The sequence below is a fragment of the Camelus bactrianus genome, chromosome 16, assembly GCF_048773025.1.
Source record: "Camelus bactrianus isolate YW-2024 breed Bactrian camel chromosome 16, ASM4877302v1, whole genome shotgun sequence".
NCBI classification, from domain to species: Eukaryota; Metazoa; Chordata; class Mammalia; order Artiodactyla; family Camelidae; genus Camelus; species Camelus bactrianus.
Window position 1 is genome coordinate 38,750,778 of NC_133554.1, and position 17,444 is coordinate 38,768,221.

At 48.0% G+C, this 17,444-nt stretch overlaps 2 protein-coding genes across 4 annotated transcripts; both read right to left on the bottom strand.

The window, feature by feature from the left end:
• Positions 1-55: 55 nt before the first annotated feature.
• Positions 56-11,444, bottom strand: PIGS (phosphatidylinositol glycan anchor biosynthesis class S). 2 transcript variants are annotated; one of them, XM_074343115.1, is made up of 12 exons: positions 11,375-11,444; positions 10,961-11,100; positions 10,764-10,875; positions 8,375-8,464; positions 8,013-8,104; positions 6,505-6,712; positions 6,080-6,222; positions 5,276-5,390; positions 3,935-4,080; positions 3,276-3,376; positions 2,286-2,496; positions 56-193 (listed from the first exon to the last, which is right to left on the bottom strand). In XM_074343115.1, exons 1-12 carry the CDS (start codon positions 11,406-11,408, stop codon positions 149-151), a joined length of 1,437 nt encoding a protein of 478 aa, XP_074199216.1. In that variant the 5' UTR covers positions 11,409-11,444; the 3' UTR covers positions 56-148. The 2 variants fall into 2 exon arrangements, with proteins under 2 accessions (XP_074199216.1, XP_010956578.1); XM_010958276.3 differs by lacking the exon at positions 56-193 and adding an exon at positions 866-1,945.
• Positions 11,445-13,046: 1,602 nt separating this feature from the next.
• ALDOC (aldolase, fructose-bisphosphate C) lies at positions 13,047-16,806 on the bottom strand. Of its 2 annotated transcripts, XM_045519037.2 has the most exons (10): positions 16,662-16,762; positions 15,888-15,942; positions 15,340-15,461; positions 15,041-15,252; positions 14,876-14,930; positions 14,621-14,781; positions 14,416-14,499; positions 14,001-14,175; positions 13,674-13,873; positions 13,047-13,542 (listed from the first exon to the last, which is right to left on the bottom strand). In XM_045519037.2, the coding sequence occupies exons 3-10, from the start codon at positions 15,449-15,451 to the stop codon at positions 13,447-13,449; spliced, it is 1,095 nt and encodes a 364-aa protein (XP_045374993.1). In that variant the 5' UTR covers positions 15,452-15,461; positions 15,888-15,942; positions 16,662-16,762; the 3' UTR covers positions 13,047-13,446. The 2 variants fall into 2 exon arrangements, with proteins under 2 accessions (XP_045374993.1, XP_010956576.1); XM_010958274.3 differs by lacking the exon at positions 15,888-15,942 and having other exon boundaries at positions 16,662-16,806.
• Positions 16,807-17,444: the final 638 nt, after the last annotated feature.

Below are 17,444 nucleotides of genomic sequence, written 5' to 3' on the forward strand. Positions count from 1 at the left end.
CGATAGGCACTTACGGAGTCCTGGCTACCTTCTCTTCTTACTCTCTGTGCTCAGGCCACTCCACTCGTCCCTCTGCCTCGCAAGCGAGTTCTCAGGGTCTTTGCCTGGGATGCTCTTCCCCAGATGGCCTCCTCTGGTCCTTCTGGTCTCAGTCCCAATGACATCTGCTCAGACGTCCTCTCAAACACCCAATCTAAAGTATTATCCCCGAGTCACTGTCTAATCAGCCTGTTTTTTTCTAATACATTATCTTAAATTAGTTTCATTTGTTCACTGACTCACCCTCCTAAAAATCAGTTCTGTGAAAGCAGAGATTTTGTCTTTGTTCTCTACAATACCCAGCACCTATTCCCATTGCAGCCTGTGCTCAAGAGTTGACCCTTAAACAACATGGATTTGAAGTGCGTGGGTCCACTTATATGTGGATTTTTTTCAATAGAAAAGACTACAGTACTACACGATGGGAGGTTGGCTGACTCTGCGGATGCGAAATTGCAGATACACAAGGCCAAATATAAATTATACCCTGATTTTTGAATACATGGAGAGTGGGTGCCCCAACCCTGACACTGTTTAAGGGTCAACTGTACATTCTTCTTTTGAATTTATGAATCTGAGGGCTTACACTGGTACAAGCTATTATCTCCCAGACCCCCTGCTAAAAAGCAGAAGTAGATGCTACAACCCAGGATATACTGAGGGACAAAAGTCTACAAGTGTCTAGTCACCACAGGGCCCTCCAGGACAGGGAGGCAGGAAGGGCACATGACTAGATGGAAACAAAGTGGACTAGCGAGCCCAAGAGAACAGTTACCAGGAAATCATTACTTATACACGAATAAAGAATGAAAGGTATGCTCATACGTTGTATCATTCCAATTCACATTCATTCGATGTTTATTGAGAGCCTAGAATATGCCAGACACTTTCACATGCTCATCACATTTAATCCTCACAACCACCTTGTAAGGGAGGTATCATTAGAGCTATTTTAACAATGAAAAACTGAGGCTCAGAGAGGACTAAGTAGCTTATTCAAAGCTCCCTAGATGATAAGGGCAGAAGCAAGGTTTGAATTCAGGCATGTTTGATCTCAAACCCGGAACTCTCCCTGCTGCACCACACTGCCTCTATGAAAGGGTAGAGAACCTCTGCCACATATAGCATCAGGCTTCACCCAACAGGTGTAGCCAGCCAGGAGGGAGGGGAGTAAGGGAGAAGGGCCCAGAAGTGACAGGTACCTGGCCCCTTCCATGAGACCAGTGCTAGGGCTTTCCCTGAGGGGTCAGAGAGAAGCATGGAGGGGAGGGGCCTAGAATCCAACCCAGGGCTCAGTGCAAGAGGACTGTGAGGAATAGGGCAGAGGCATAAGATGCCCCTACTCCAGAGGGAGACAGAAAAGGGCCTTCAAGTTTAAACCAAGTTAAGAAGACCCAGATGATGTGTCTTTTGAGGATGGGGTAGGGGGGATGAAGTGGGGGGGGACCTGAGCCAGAAGAAAGGAAAGGAAGGATGAAACCCTCTTGGAGTGTTATACTTTGACTGCTAGAGTGGCGACAGAGGAGGCTGGAGACAAGTCACCCGTGAAGGGCCTCATTTACCTGCCTCTCAATCTAACAACTCTCATCCTGACCAGAAAGGAAGGCTTCCTACTGAGATGCTGCCCTGCTCAGTCTATCTTCTCTGGCTTTTTCCAGGACTTGCGAGTCTCCCGGAAGATCTTGAACAGGGACAAAAGGATGGGCACAGCCATAGGCAGGAAGAGTGGGATGTAGATGGCAAACTTCTGGTCATCAGGGAAATAGAGGAGGTGGAGGAGCGAAGGATCAAAAAAGGCACGCTCTGAAGATGTCACAGCTTCCTGGCTGGCAACAAAGGCGGATGCCAGGTGCCCAGAAGCCAACTCCTCCGCTGCCTTCTGGACTGCAGCTACAGCCCTGTACACCTAGGAAGGGAGCAGGGGGTTACCAATAAGTCCTAGGCATCAGCTGGTGGGGAGGGTGGGAGAGGGCCTCACTGTGTCTTTCGTCTACCAGACAGGTTGCCTGGAGTTCACCCAGGATATATGGAGACTAGTAGTAAAAGGGCTAGGGTGTATTTTCTTAGTGCCTGCCTAATACCTCACACCCCCATCTGGACTCCTACTGGGGAGGAAGTCTGGGGTACTCAAGGATGGCATGCCCACACATTGCTTGCACCTCAAATGGCTCTCTGGGTTCAGCACACCCTGGCCCTTGCTGGCCACTCCAATCCTGGGCCACAGAATCCATCCCCTGCCTGCTTACCTCAGATGCCACATCGTCCTTGATGACAATGTTGCTGATCTTGCCCAGAAGCTGGGCCAGGGAAGTGAGAGTGGTGGTGGCTGTGGCCAGGTTCTCCACTGACCGAGCCCAGAGCAGCCGATCTAGCTCCCAGGTCATCAGCCCTTCATTCTTAGGCCCTGAAAACAGGCATTTTGGAGGCACCTGGGGCTGAGCAATCCCAAAGAGCAGCCTGCAGGAACAGTGAAGAAGGTCAAAGGGGCTGAGACTAGAAGGTGGGAGAAGATGGTTAAGATTCCTAGAGTAACTACTAGGATTTTCAGTCTTACCCAGAACCACAGGGTTTGTAGGAAGTGCCTCAGGGTCTTGGGGGGTGAACGGCAACACTAAGCACTCTGAAGCCCCAAGCCCTGCTCTAACCAGTGTTTTCACTTTTACCTGTTTCTACATTGGACTTCCAAGATCTTATGTGAAAAAAAGGTTCCATGGCTAAAATATTTATGATAACACCAACTTAGTTTAATTCCCCTCACCCTGTCTACCTTCTCTTTGAACAAATGGGGCCCTTGAACCTTAGCTAAGGGATGATCTAAGACCACCTCTGACAAGGCAGGTGCGCTGTGCCTCTCTAATCGTGCACTCATGGCAGACATTGCTAATCAACCAGAATCCTCTTTTCTGATGAGCCCAGACAGAGCCTTAGAATCCTCAACATTGGCTGTCAGGCAGTCTCCATCAGGGATCTGTTAGCATAAGAATTAACAGCTATTTTCTTAAGCACCCCTAATCACACTCATGGACCTGACATTCATAGGTCGATTTTTCTTAAAACAGTTTTTGTTAGCAACTAGTCCTTCTTAGAGACAGATGAAGTGATCCTTGGAAACTTTTCTTGGGGGCTCTAGGCACAGCCAAGGTATCTCTGGCAAGTAAGAGTTCATGCCAGTCAGCCCAGGAGACTGGGGTCAGACTCAGCAGCCATGCCCCCAAGTGAATCCCCCAGGATCTCACCGCAACTGAGCCAGGAACACCTCCATCACTCGCACCATGTCCACATCGACTCTCACTGGCAGCTCCGAGGCATTGTAGGCTTTGGGGTCCACATTGTAAACCTGCAGGGGGAAATGAGGTTGCCTCAAAATCATGCCAGGACCATACACAGCTCTGCCCTCGACACTCTGGAGGCCGAGAGAGAAAAGGAAGACGTATTCTGTGCTCTTTAGAAATTACAATATTTTTGGAATACCTGCTATTTGGAGCTTTATATAAATTGTGTCCATTATCCCCCCAAAAGTCCTGTTAAAGAAATTTTTTTTTTATTCCATTTTAGAGTTCCTACCCATGAGACACTCTCAGTCTAACAGGGGAGACAAAGTTCCCAACCTTGTAAGACTTCCACAAACAGGGCCGAGAGCTAAGATATACACAGAATAGTCCTAAGTCAGTGCAAACTGCAAGTCCAAAAGGGTCCTATTACAGAAACACTGACAGAAATAAGAAGCAGTGGGGCTGGCAGAGGAGGGGATCACAGCACCCTCACACCTTGATGCCGGTCCCACCACAAGCCGGGCCACAAAGGATGCCAGAGAAACAACAAAAGGGACAGTCTCAGGGAACATCTGTCTGTCCTTGAAGCTTGGGCTCCCAGATCTGCATGGTGTGACCATTACCATAATGCCACCCCAGCGGGGACTGTGGAAGGCGTTGGTGGCCACTGGAGCCCCATCCTTGTCCTGAATGTACAGGGGGGAGTGGGCCAGCTCAGGTACATAGAGTAGAAAGTTGAGCACAGGGTAAAGGGAGGCAGCGCTGGATCCTGTGGTACAAAGAGAAGGGCAATCAGAATACCAAACACGTTGGACCTAGATCTTTGTTCCAGGTCAGCCTTTTAACTTGCTGGTCACTCACTCAGGGCCTCATCTTCTCCAACTGATAATCACTAGAATATCCTCCAGGCCTGGGTTTCTGTGGTAATGAACCTCTGAACATTCTCCCAAGATGTGCCACACACATGAAGTGCAGTCCTCAGCCCCAAACTGCTCCTAAAATCGCCCCTCCCCTAACAGGTACCCCCCAAGACAGCTCTCTTGGCCACTGCCACAGTGCCCCCATATTACTATAACATATGTTTTATGCACAAGTACAAATCTGACCTCTTGTCAGTTCCTGCTTAACATCTTTTAATGGTCAACTATCCATACCAGGTTAGTTTAAACTCTAACATGGTCCTCTATGATCTGGTGCCTGCCTGCCTTGGCAGCGTCATCTTGGTCACTCTCTCACTATTCAGCCACACTAAATTTCTCTGAGTTTCCTGAATGTTTTCATGATCTTAACTCTTCTGCATCTAAGCTCATAATTCCCTAGCCTGAAATCCCCTTCTATCTCTGTAGTCAGCAGTGCCATAAAGCAATCCTTAGGCCTTTGTTTGCTGGAGGAAGGAGGGAAGGCAAGGGGAGGGAGGAAGGAAGGAAGGAAGAATCCACCAAGGCCTCATGCGCCACTCCTACCATACCCCTTGGTCCACACTGGCCTAACCCTGTTGCCTGAAATTCTACAACTAGTGATCTACTCACTTCGGTTTCTATTACAGTTCTTGGTCACACCTACTCTTCCTAGGTACCAGCTCCAAAATGAAAAACTGGAATCCTAGCTTCAAGGTTCCTCAATCTCAATCAGGAGAAGTGCCAATTCAAATTCTGCCTTCATGTACTTCTGTTGTTGTCTTTTCTACATGTGTGGCCCGTATCATTCCTGGATGGCTTGCAGGGAGTGAGACAGATTATCCATTCATTTATAGAAAGTGCCAGGAATATTTCATAAATGCTTTTGGATATGACAGTGTGGAGATGGAGATGAGAGTCTGAATGAAAAAAGAGCCTAAATGCCCAGCACTTCCTCAGACCAACCCAATTTGGGAGCCATCAATATATACAACCCGCCTCCCACCCTAGGCTGAGCCTTCAAGGTCCCTCCCCAACCTGGCAGAAAGACCCCTATCCTCAGCTCACCAAGCCGGGACTCCACTGGGTTGATGACATGGGGGAGGCTGTGTGCGGCCAAGTAGTAGCTGGAGGACGCTGGGTCAAAGCGGGGGTTTACCCCCAACACTGCGTAGTAAAGGATCTGTAGAGCCAAGAGGGAGGACATTATTTTGTTTACTAATTTATATTCCACTTTGTCCTAAGAAAAGATTTGAGGTGTCTTAAAAAGATAACAATTAGGACAAGGTAAACTCTAAGAGGCAAAAACAGGGCTGAGAGAAAAGAGGAGTAGGGAAAAAATAACAAATCTAAGGGGAAAGTTAATACGCTAAATCTAGGCTTTGAAAATCACATATTTTACTAGGCTTTCTAACAGCCTAAACAAATAGCATAATTCAGTGTCCACAAGATCAAATCACGTCAGTTGTTCAGAAGTAATTCCTCCCACTACCACGACCTGATAAAAATTTTTTCCACATATTCTCTGAGGACACTGTCTGATTCAGAAAGTTACATTTTTCATCTTTACTATTACTACGTTAACATATTTCAGAAAGTTTTTTTTTTAGGAAGTTCCCCATGGATAACACAACTGGTGAATACAGTCTAGAGGGAGCCATGAGGAAGTTAGTTTTTTAACAAGCATTGACAAACTCCCCAAGCTGGACACCATAGAGGGAAAGTAGACCCCAGAACCACAGGCGTACACGGGAAATCAGAATCTCTGAGAGAGGGAAAAACAGACTACATTTGTAAACACTAAATACAGAGCGACTTTGAAAAGGATGGTACAGCCAGGAAAAGGGCTCCTCAGCTCACTCCCAGACTCACCTGAGAGTCTACAGAGAAGTTGCCCACAGCACTGAGGGCATTCAGGAAGGGCTGCACATAGTGCCGGACAGCCCCCTCGATGTCCCAGTGGACGTCATGGGACTTGGGGTCGGGGTTCAGTAAACTGAAGGTGATTTCATAGCCTATAGAAACAGGAGTCAGGGAAGTCAGAGGCTTCTGTGGCTCAAAGGCAGCCTGTATCCCTGGCTGATCTGAACTTGTTTCCCGCCCCCAGGATGGGGCTGGTTGCCAGCATGGAACCACGGGAGGATAAAACTGGGATGAGGAACACTGAGTGCTTTAAGAAAAAGATGAAACCACAGAAGAAAGGAGTAAAGAGGTTGCATGCAGATTCCCTTCCTGCCCCGATGTCTCCAATAATTCATTTCCTTCTCCCTGCCCACAGCAAAGCCTGGTCATCTTACCCAAGCTGGACTTGAGAGGCCGCCTCTTATCAGAGCTCCACTTGTCCTCTGGAAGGTGGTCAGCCAGGGCCGCAGCAAGCACATCCTCAGTCAAAGACATGGCCTGGGCTACCTGGAGTATGCGGCGGCCAATGATGTTAAAGGCCTCGCGGTGTATTATCCCCCGCACAACTGCCATCCTCTTGGGCCCAATGTAGCTCATCATATCCTGTGAGAGACAAGCAAGGGACAGAATGTCCATGGCTCAGAGAGGAAAGCAGAAGAGCAGTCTGGTCCCTGTCTTTGAGAATCTGGCCTTTTGCCACCGACCAACAGGCCTGTACCTCTCTCTAGATTCAGAGTGAACTATTATCCCAGCATTTCTGAGTAATAGGTGTATGTGAGTGTTTTCATTCATTTCAGTTCCCTTCTCCTTTCCAGTTAACATAGATCCAGGAAATATTTAAATTGTTACGGGCTGGAAACTAAGAGATGGCATGCTGAGTGAGAAAAGTGGAATAAACACACAACTGGAAAGTTTGATACAAGTAAATGGCAAAGAGGCAAGCAGAAGAATTTTCACAGCAGCATTATTTCTAATAGTATAAAACTGGAGACAGTCCAAATACCCATCAGCAGCAGGGTGGATAAACTGTGATATGTTTGTACAATGAAACATTAGACAGAATTTTAAATGAACACATTAAATTCAACTACATGTATTATCATGGATGATTCAAACATAAATGTTGAGCAAAATGAAAACCAGGGAAGAACGTGTGCTAAATTATACCATTTATATAAAGTTCAAAAACTTGTAAAATTAAATATATTGTTTATAAAGATACAACCTATGTGATAAAATGTGAAAGAAAAGAAAAGGATACAAAATATGGTTACCTTGGGCCGAAAGGGAATGGGGTATAACCACGGAGATGCACTATATTGTAGTTTGCAAGCTCCGGGTGAGTACTTAGATGTTCATTAAATTTTTCTTTCATCTTTTTGTAATAATTAAATATTTCATTACAAACTTAAAAATAAAATGGTACCTGGTATAGCTCCCACTGAGCCTTTTGCTCATAAAGTGAAGAGGTCAGTGTATTGCTTATATTATCACAATCCATTCAAACCAGCTTCTTTCAAACCTGATTTTTTTTTTTTCCACTTTAAATGGTCACTGGAGGTTGAACCACACACAAGCCTTGGATTTAGAAAGACCCAGAGTCAATGAAAAAACCTCTCTTTGCATTCTGTTTAAAAAATACTTGAGGGGGGAGGGTAGAGCTCAGTGGTAGAGTGCATGATGCCTTGCGTGCATGAGGTCCTGGGTTCAACCCCTGGTACCTCCATTAATAATAAATAAATAAACAAGCCAATAAATAAATTAATAATTATATTTTTTTAAAAATTCTTGAGCATTTTCTGCGGCAAATGGAAGAAATGCACAATAGCGCAAGGAGGAGAAGACTTAGGAGAGAATGAGCTGAAGGGATAAGGCAGGGTCGCAGCCTCTCTGCTCTCCCTACCTGGGGGAGAAGTGAGGAGTGTTCAGAGATCACATACACAGTCAGGGAGCCCTCTGCTTGTTCCGGTGGCTCAGCCAACATGGTTTCTGCCTCTGGAGACAAGAGCAGATGGTGTACCAGGAGCAAAAACACCATTCCCTCTCCCTCTGGCCCCCACAGTGCCGAATCCATCACTCTACCTCCCACTCACACCCAGCTGACACCGTGGCCAGGCTTGGCCCTCAGTGGCCCAGGCTGAAACACAAGGTGTCTCATTCCCAGCCTTCCCAGAGAGAGTTTGGAGTAAAGACAAGGTACGGAAACTATACACTTAGAGAAGGAAAAAGAGGGCTTCCTATTAAAATGATCACCCCTTCCAGTACCTTGTATGCTGCCCAATGACAGGGCTTCTTCCTCATGGTCCAAAGCCCTCCGATAGGCCTTCTGGAAACGGCATTTGATTTTCAACTTGTCTGAGAGAAAAGGAAGAAGCATGAAGAGGAGAGTAAATGTCAGACCTCTGCCCACCTTTCCAGCCCTAACACTGTCCAGTGTCTGAGGACAGCAGCAAGACTGTTTGCAGAGAAAGACCAAGAAGCAACAGCCAATTCTAATGATTGCTGGATGGATGATATAAACACAAACATTCTACCTCTTCCACTTGCCCAGCTCTTGCCTCTGCCTGTAGACACACTACCTTCAACCTGAAGTACCCTCCTACAGGGAAATCCATTATAATATTCATTACATTAACAGGTAAAGGGAGAAAAACCACATGATTACTTCAATAGGTGCCTCAAAATAAACTCAGTGAACATCCTTTTTTTTCAGTGAACATTCTTGATAAAAATAATATGTACACTTAATAACAAAACAGTAAATACAGTTCCATTAAAATTACTAATAAATCAAGAATGCCTGCTATCTTCTCTATTATTCAGCACTGCTCTTTCTGAAGTTCCTGATCAATGCAATAAGTGAAAAAAGATAAATTATTTTCCAAGAGAATCAAAGAGAACCTACTAAAAAATGGTTACAAGAATATGCAAGAATCAATAGATTTCTGATAAATACCCGCAATACCCAATTAAGAAGGCAACTATTTTTTAAAAATCCCAATCAAGCTTCTGTGTTTAGTTGAATTGTACCTGCTTTTTGTATTTTGAGAGAGTGTGACTATTGAACTTGAAACCTTTAAAAAAAAAAATCCCAATCGCAGCCATTATAAAGAACATAAAAATACCCAGGAATAAATGTACAGAAGTATCAGAAAAAAAAAACCCCAGGGCTTTACTCATTGACATAAAAGAAGATCTGAATAAAATGGAAAAAACATACATGGCACCTAGATGGAAAGACTAAATATTCTAAGGATGTCAATTCTCTCCAAGTTAATCTAAACATGTAAGGCAGCCCCAAAGATTTTTTTTTGCCCCCTGGAATATGACAAGCTGAACCTAAAATTTATTGAAGTTCTTCTTTATAGAAGAATTCCAGGTCATATATGCGGAAGAAATGATAGAATTTTAAAATTGTCATTTTGCAACCTAATGAGATGGATTTCAGTATTAACGGATGCTAAAGCCATCAGATGAAAGGTTGACAGGGAACTAAAATAAAGAAATCAAGCTGACAATAACTGAACTCACTAAATCAGCTTTGTATAACCCAAAGTGAAACAACCAGCCATTACACAATACAAAGTGATAGGAAGTACACCACACCAACTATAAAGTAGTCTTGCCTAAAAAATCAAACTTGATTTTGATCAAACCTCTAGATCGAACTACCAGTTTATAAGAAATATGAGTAATAGAGGAATATATTAAATGCAGCTAGGAGGAAGCAATCTGCCAAATCCAGAATGTTAGATGTTCTGTCAAACAAATGACCTGGTTTCTCCAACAAATCAATGAAAAAAAGCATATTGGGATGGGGTAGGGGAGGCTGATAAAAGAGACAAAAGAGATTTTAAAAAATGGAGATCATAAAGTTAGGATTTAATGAGGCAACACATTTAAAGTGCTTCACCTATTTTCTAGCATATAATGAACAACTAATATTAACCATCATTATTACTGGCTAATGCTAATCTCTCACTCCTCTCCTAATTTAACCTGAATTCCTACACAGCCTTTAAAAATTCAACTTAAAAATTACAACCTTTGTAACCTTCTCTACCTTTCTTTCCTCCAAGACAGTTGTAGCTTCTTTCTTAAGTACAATCTCTGTTTCTTATATATTTGTATATTTCTACTGTGATTTCTTTAAGTGTCTCTATCCCCTACCTATGAATTTCTTGAAACCATTATCAATTTCTCTATTTTTTATGTATGAATTTTTAATTTTTTAAAATTTTCTCACATTATCAATTTCTTATTCATCCCCAAATTCCTGATATGTAAGAAGAGTACCTAACACTCAGAAGTGCTTAATGGTAAACTAAATAAGGCCTGCATACAAGTCGTAATTGATTCCAAACCTTGTTTTCATTCCACTACATCCCACTTCCTCCCCTATCCCCTAATGAGCATCAACTGCTTCTGATCAGGTAGCATCACTATTTCATGAATAAAACTGCCACCTTAATGATAAATACTGAATATAAAGCTGCTTTTCTTCTAACCTAACACACTGTTCATTCAGAGAAGCCTTTTAAATAAGTTTTTAATTACCTTTACGGGATACTCATGGTCCTCCTATCCAACCTATCTCTGGACTGAGCTCAGACCAGAAAGGTAGCCCTGGACCACCCTACCCCCAGGAACTCACACTTCAGAGGGATCTCTCTCTCATGCACAACGGTGAAGGGCAGCTTTTCCTGGTCGTCCAAGGGCACTGACTCCTGGGTAAACACGACGGTAACTGGCACCATGAGCCGGAGCTAGGGGAAGAAGCGTCAGGGCCATCAGCTGAGTCTCCACCTTGCCAGTGGGCTGTCCCCTGGCCCTCCACCACCGAGATCTTACCTGCAAGGAATTCAGCCCTCTAATCTGGGAGTAAGGCAACGGGGCCCGGTAGGTCTCCGTGGTCTTCCACCAGAGCGGTAGCCCCAGCACGATGGCCACCGCAGCGAAGAAGAGTGCGGCGCGCTTGCCTCGGACCACCTCTAGGGGAACGGGGGGATCCACTGAGGCGCCAGAGGTGGGCTCGGGTGCTAGCCCTACCCCCGACGCGGAGCCCGGGCAACCTGTACTCAGAGCCTCTCGGCCCGCATTCGTAGGGATTCCCGTGCGAGAGGCCCAGGCCCCAGTCTGAAGGGATCCTGTCTGAGGCGAACCCCGACCCCCAGTCCGTGGGACCTCTGGCACACCACAATCGCCACCCCTGCATTCCGCCCTCGCGATCCACGAGCCGCAGTCCCCACTCGAATGTTACCGCACCTAGATCTGTTGCTGCAGCCCCGGCGGCCGCCATGCTTGCTTCCGATTGCCCTGGCCGCCGAGGGGCGGAGCTACATAGGCTTCCCCCAATCGGAAACCCGTAAGGAGGGGGCGTGCCTACGGCAGCGATCGCGGCCAATCACGAGCGGCACTTCAGGCTCGCAGGCGGATAAAAACAGGCGATAGGTGAGCGGGGTCCGAAGTTTGAAAGGAGGTTACCCGGGCGCCGAGGGATGGTTCAGTAGCGGGTTGCGGCGTTGTCAAAAAACATTCACTTGATTAGTGCCCTCCTTCCTTATGGAACATACTCCTAGCCCCAAAGGTTAAGAGCACAAACTCTGCAGCTGTTAAATACTAGCTGGACGACCACAGGAAGCTCTAAGCCTCAGTTTTCTCACATGAAAAATGGAGATATTTACTAAATTGAGGCCATTCATGTAAAGAATGGGGCCTGGCACACGGAAAGCAATCAAAAGTCACCTATCACGATCATTGCTTATCATCACTATCACAGAGCTCCTCTTCCGGAGATGCAAGCTAGTAATATCTTTTTAGAATATTTGGCTCGTTCAATATTTTTCAAATGCTTTTGAATTCACTTCCAACTTGTAAAAGTCTGGATACTTGACTTAAAATTCTTGAAAATTCATGATCACAGACTCTGGATCCTGATCACTTGGGTTCAAATCCTAGCTTCACCACTTAACCTGAGTGATCTTGAGAAGTTAACCTCTCTGGGCCTGTTTCCTCATATTAAAATAGGGATAGTAATAGTATCCAGTTTATATAAAATTGTTGTAGTAAATGAGTTAATAAATGTAAAGTGATTAGAATAGGACCTGGTAGGAAAGTGCTATGTAAGCATTAGCTATTTTTGTTAATATAAGATCAGGCCACACTGGGCTCACATTCCCCTATTGCAATTTTAAATAGCTGGATGGAGCATTTGTTGTGTACTTTACATAGAGCATGGCCTCCCCAGTTCACACAGAACACAACCAGCAGGTTCTCTCGTTGTTTCATCTGCTCAGATAGACCCAGCTTCTTGACCAGCCAAGTGGTCAAAGTTCAGCATGAGACCTCACCAGGTCTGCTTTTGCCCAGACCCTTAAATTGGCTCCCTCTGTGCCCTCATCTATCCCAAATGAGAGTGGGCAAAAGCGCTTGGCAACCTCCTAGGTACCCTGCTGAGTCTGGCAGTCCTGAGCCTTGCAGATTTTCCCTGTTGTGCAGAAGCCCAGGTGCTCATCCTGCAGTGGCTTCCCCTATCGAAATGCATGAAGTCCCAGCAGGGCTCAACACAGCTAAGTAAGAGACTCCCAACCTTTCTTATCCCAGTTTTGGGCCTTGTGCAAAAGCTGCCTTCAGGAGTTGCTCAAGTCTTGCCTCATTCCATCCTTCTGCAGCTGCAGCCAAGTGCCTCTGAAGTGGCAATTCCTGAAAGACTAGCAGCCCTCCACACTGCCACGCTCCAGCTTGGACATGAACAGGCAAGAGCCTGAGCTGGGAATGGTGACTGGGTATGCCCATCCCCCATAAACTTAAAGCCCAGTACAACTCAAAACTCACCCTCTCCACCTCCACAGTCAGAGAGGGCTCAGAGATAGAGTCAGCAGAGATCAGAAACATGGAGGTGGGAATTGGATGTGTAAAACAGACAGACAAAGTAGCATGTTTTGCTACCATTTATTTGCTATATGGTATGTACCCAAAGCATGAGTCAGCTCTGGTGTCCTACCCTCTGGTCCCAGGAGAGAGGGCGGGCGAGGAAAGCCCAAGGAGAAGCAACCCCACCATGAGGAAATTGTGGGAGCTGGAAGAGGCAGGGGGAGACCCAGGCATCCTGCTCTGACTTCTAGCAAGTTCTCCTGCCCTTTGAGGGGCTCCCTATCCTCCCATCCAATGGTCCCAGGTGCAGCAATTGGAAACGGGAGGGGAGGAGAAAAAAAGGAAGATGACTCAGTGCTGGATGGCGGTATCTCTGCTCTGCATGGCTATTTGGCCCTGGCCATAACTACAGGCAAAACTGGGTGCAGGTGGTCAAGCCGAGGGCTGTGGTATGGAGTGGGTACTCAGTAGGCATGGTTGGCAACAAAGAGGGACTGTGCTGCCGCTCCACCATCTTCTCCGCCGCCTTCATATTTGCCCTGGGCCGCAAGCCCATTCACCTGGAAAAGGAGACGGGTAAGTAGGCTGGCCCAGCCCACAGGGGCCAAACCCTGCCCAGGCTATAGCCTCTGGATGCTGCCCGCTGCCTGGCTACACACTACCTTCCCAACCACCAACCCTAGTTCCCAACCTCGGCCCTCTTGATGAATTCCTCAGTGGCGGCCCCAGCATTGTCCCATTGCCCTCGCCAGGCATTGAGGGCAGACGCCTGCAGAGCACGCCCATAGGAGAAGGTGAGGGCCCAGGGCCGGGGAAGGGGGCAGCGGTTGATAGCATTGAGGTTGAGAGATGCCTCCTCTTCACTCTGACCCCCAGACAGGAAGGTCACCCCTAGGGTAAAGAAAACAAACTCATTTGTCACTCCTTATTTTTCCAGGGTAAGGAACCCCTAAAGCCCGCAAAAAGAACCTGAGTATGGGTCTCAGGGATAGGAACAGGTTTGGAAGCAGGGTGGTACCTGGGACAGCTGGGGGCACAGTGCGACGCAGGGCAGTGACAGTTGCCATGGCGATCTCCTCTGGGCTATACTTAATGGGACAGGCATGGCCGGGAGTCACCATGTTGGGCTTGAGCAGGGTCCCCTCCAGGTACACGTGATGGTCACTCAGGGCCTTGTACACTGCAGCCAGGACCTGGGGATCAGAGGAGGTTTACTAAGATTCTGGGCCCTGCCACTTCCAGCACTACTCTCCTTGTCTAGGGGTGAGTGGGCATGACTGTGAGGGTGGGTAAGGTTCAGACTCACAGGTCTGTTCTGGGATCAAGTAAGAGTGCTTGAGGAAAGTGCCTGCATCTGAGCCAGAGACTGTGGGGAACAGCCTCCGTGTCAGGCTGTCCCTGCCGTATATGTCTGTGCCCACATGTAGACTCACCTTCTCTGTAACATACTGGCAGCGTTTGAGGTCATGGTCTCCATCAGGCAGGATTTCTGGTTCCACAATAGGCACAATCCCATTCTGCAGGTAAGAGCAGAGCAGCTTGGGAGGGGCGGTAGGTAGGAAGGAAGAAAGCCATGTAACCCTCTCCCCACCAGGCACAGAGCACCCATCTGACCTCCTCTCACACACAAACACATACCTGCTGGCAGATACTGGCATAGCGGGCCAGCACATTGGCATTCTCCAGAATGGCAAGTGCTGAGGGTGTGCGCTCACTGATTTTCAGCACGCAGCGCCACTTGGCAAAGTCAGCGCCATCCTTCTTGTACTGGGCACAGCGTTCCGAGAGCCCATCCAACCCTGCAGGCATAGTGCCAGCCTCATTACTCTGCCCTTCTTTGCCAGCATTAACCACCCAACAAGACTGTGGTCCTGAAGCCCACCTATCCTGTACCTTGAGTGGTGGTTTCTCCATCAGTCCCAGCTAGAGGCACTACACCCTTGTCAACCTGTAGGGGAAACAGGCAGAGGGCTGAACCCAGGCCGGATTCTCCTTGCCATCTCTCACAGGCACACACCTATTTGCATGCTCAGCCCCATTCAAAGCCAGTGGCTGCACCTTGATGCCCACGACAATGCCCTTATCCTGGATGGTACGGACGAAGGGGACCCCATTATCATCTTTCTGGTAGAATGTCTCATGGAAAAAGATGACACCTCCAATGCACTTCTTCACACGGTCATCAGCACTGAATAAGACCTGGCGGTACAACCGGCGGTTCTCCTCCGTGTTCTCCACCCCAATTTGGCTCAGCCGCTTGGCCATGCTGCCTGGGGGCAAACAAAGTAGGGTGTCAAGGTCATCCCCAGGGCTCCCTGGCCACCTCTACCCCCACCTAACCACAGGCCCCCACCTACCTACAGATTCATCTGCAGCAAGAATGCCTTTGCCTGGGGCTACAATCCGGAGGGCAATGTCAGACAACTCCTTTTTCTGCTCAGCAGAAAGGGCTGGGTACGAGTTGGGCATGGTGACAGCCCTGTGGAATGGAGACAAGACATAAAAGCTGGACCCCACCCACCACCTCCTCTGCTTCCTCTCTTGTCCATATGGGCCAACCTTTTCCTTCTCCCCAACAAGCAGGAGCTGGGAACAGAGCATCAGTCCTTGGCAGGAGTCCTGGGCCTTGAAGTGGCACCACAATCCCTCTGACAGCTAACAGGCTTAGGGCCCCAGTTCCCACACCTCCTTTTGTCCCTGGTGGGCACCCTTCCCAGCCCCAGGGTGGGGATGGGGAGGTGAGCAACCCCGAAGCTACAGATCTTCTTAAGAAACTATTGCCCAGACAAAGATGCCAATCCTTCTTTGACTGAATTTGGCCCTTTCTTCAGGTAGACACAAGCCCTGGTCTTTCCAGCTTCCCTCTTCTCATTCTCAGCAGGGCTCTGAGGAAAAGTGCACTTACTTCGAAGGCTTCAGAATGAGGCAAAAACACCCATTATTCCCTCTTCCTTCCGCTTCTGGAGGAAAAGGGTGGGAGGAGGGGCAGGTAGGGAGTAGGAATGTCACAAAACATGGCCACAGGCTCCCATAACCTCTTCTTCTATAGCCCAAACCTGACTGCCTAGGCAATCAGCAGATGAGAGCAGAGAATCACAGTTGAAAGGAATGAGGAGAGAGCCTGAGGAAAGGAGGGAGAGATGCAGGAGGAGGGAGAAGCCTAGTGGGGTGGTGACAGGGAGACAGGCTAAATAGGTAAAGGGTACCTAGACTAGGAGGATCAAGAAGGCAGGAGAATTGGAGAAGGAACTCAGCCTAGGAGAGGGAGGAGGCTGAGATTAAAATGGTCTGGATAGTGGGGGTGGGTATAGCTCAGTGGTAGAGCATACGCATGCACGAGGTCCTGGGTTTAATCCCCAGGACCTCCATTTTAAAATTAATCAATTAATTAATTTTTAAAATGGTCTAGGTGGGAGAGGCTGACCCCAAGGAAAAACCCGGTAAGCAGAGGAAGAGTTGGGACTGGAAAAGCTGAGGTCCAGGCGTGAGAGCTAAGAGGAAGAAGTGCCGTGGGAGAGGCTGAGCCATGGGGTTTCCAGTGGACAGAAAGGAGAGAAAAGGTAAGGAGAGAGCTGAGAAGGCACATCAAGGGGCCCCCGGGAGCAAGGCAAGGATGACAGAAGAGTCAGGGAGAGGAAGCAGCAAGGCTGAGCAGCTCCCGCTTCTCCCTGGGCCTCACCTGTGCGCAGCGAGTTAGCTGCGGCAGCTACAGGAACAGCTCGAGCTCAGGAACGAAAGCTGCTGCGGACCCAACCCTGGCTCCTCTAAATGAGGCTGCGGATGCCGCAGAGCTACGTGACTCCCCGGTGGGCGGGGCCGGCACGTCCCGGCCCTGGCCACGCCCCCTCCGCAGGACTGGAGTCTGCGGTAAGGCCACGCCTATAGGGGCGGGGCGACGAGGTGGAGTGACTAGGTTGCCAGAATCTCGGAGGTTGTTGTGAACTGTCCCCCTCCCACCTCGTGGATCCCTGCCACCAGGGTCCCCTGGGCAGGAAATGGCCTTGCCCTCATTTCTGCCACAGTTGCCTTTACTTTGTGCAGGGCACTGTGCTGGATGTTGGGGATGAAGCCTGGTCTGGTGAAGGAGAGGCACCTAAACAATCACCAAGGATGGGATAGTTGGGACAGAGGCACCAACAGTGTGGGGAGTCCAAGACAGGGTACTGAGTAAGGAACTGTTTCTCTGTCCTCACCCACTTATTCACCAGGGCCTACCCCGAAGGGGGATGGAGAAGGTAAGAGAATGAAGCCTTGTCTGTTCCCCACTAGGCTGTGAGCCAGGGAACAAGCAGTCCAGTGCCGAGTATTTGGGGAAGCAAGAAAAGGTGGCGGTGAGGCAGCTGGCTTTGGCTCTGGATGCAGTGGGAGGGGTGTGTGTGGAGTAACCAGGCAGAAGGGCCAAGCTGCCTCTCTCCAGACTTCATTCACCTACCACCCATCCATGAAATAAGATTCAGTGAGC

Bases quoted from the DNA above. Each gene is read 5' to 3' on its own strand.
- PIGS (XM_010958276.3), bottom strand. From the start codon at position 11,408: ATGGCGGCCGCCGGGGCTGCAGCAACAGATCTAG. The intron at 6,713-8,012 runs GTAGGGAGAGCA...TGTCTCTCACAG, and splicing joins ACTCCTCACTTCTCCCCCAG to GATATGATGAGCTACATTGG. The intron at 5,391-6,079 runs GTGAGTCTGGGA...TTGGCTCTACAG, and splicing joins ACTTCTCTGTAGACTCTCAG to ATCCTTTACTACGCAGTGTT.
- ALDOC (XM_010958274.3), bottom strand. From the start codon at position 15,451: ATGCCCAACTCGTACCCAGCCCTTTCTGCTGAGCAGAAAAAGGAGTTG. The intron at 15,253-15,339 runs GTAGGTGGGGGC...GTTTGCCCCCAG, and splicing joins TGCTGCAGATGAATCTGTAG to GCAGCATGGCCAAGCGGCTG. The intron at 13,543-13,673 runs GTTGGGAACTAG...CTCCTTTTCCAG, and splicing joins AATTCATCAAGAGGGCCGAG to GTGAATGGGCTTGCGGCCCA.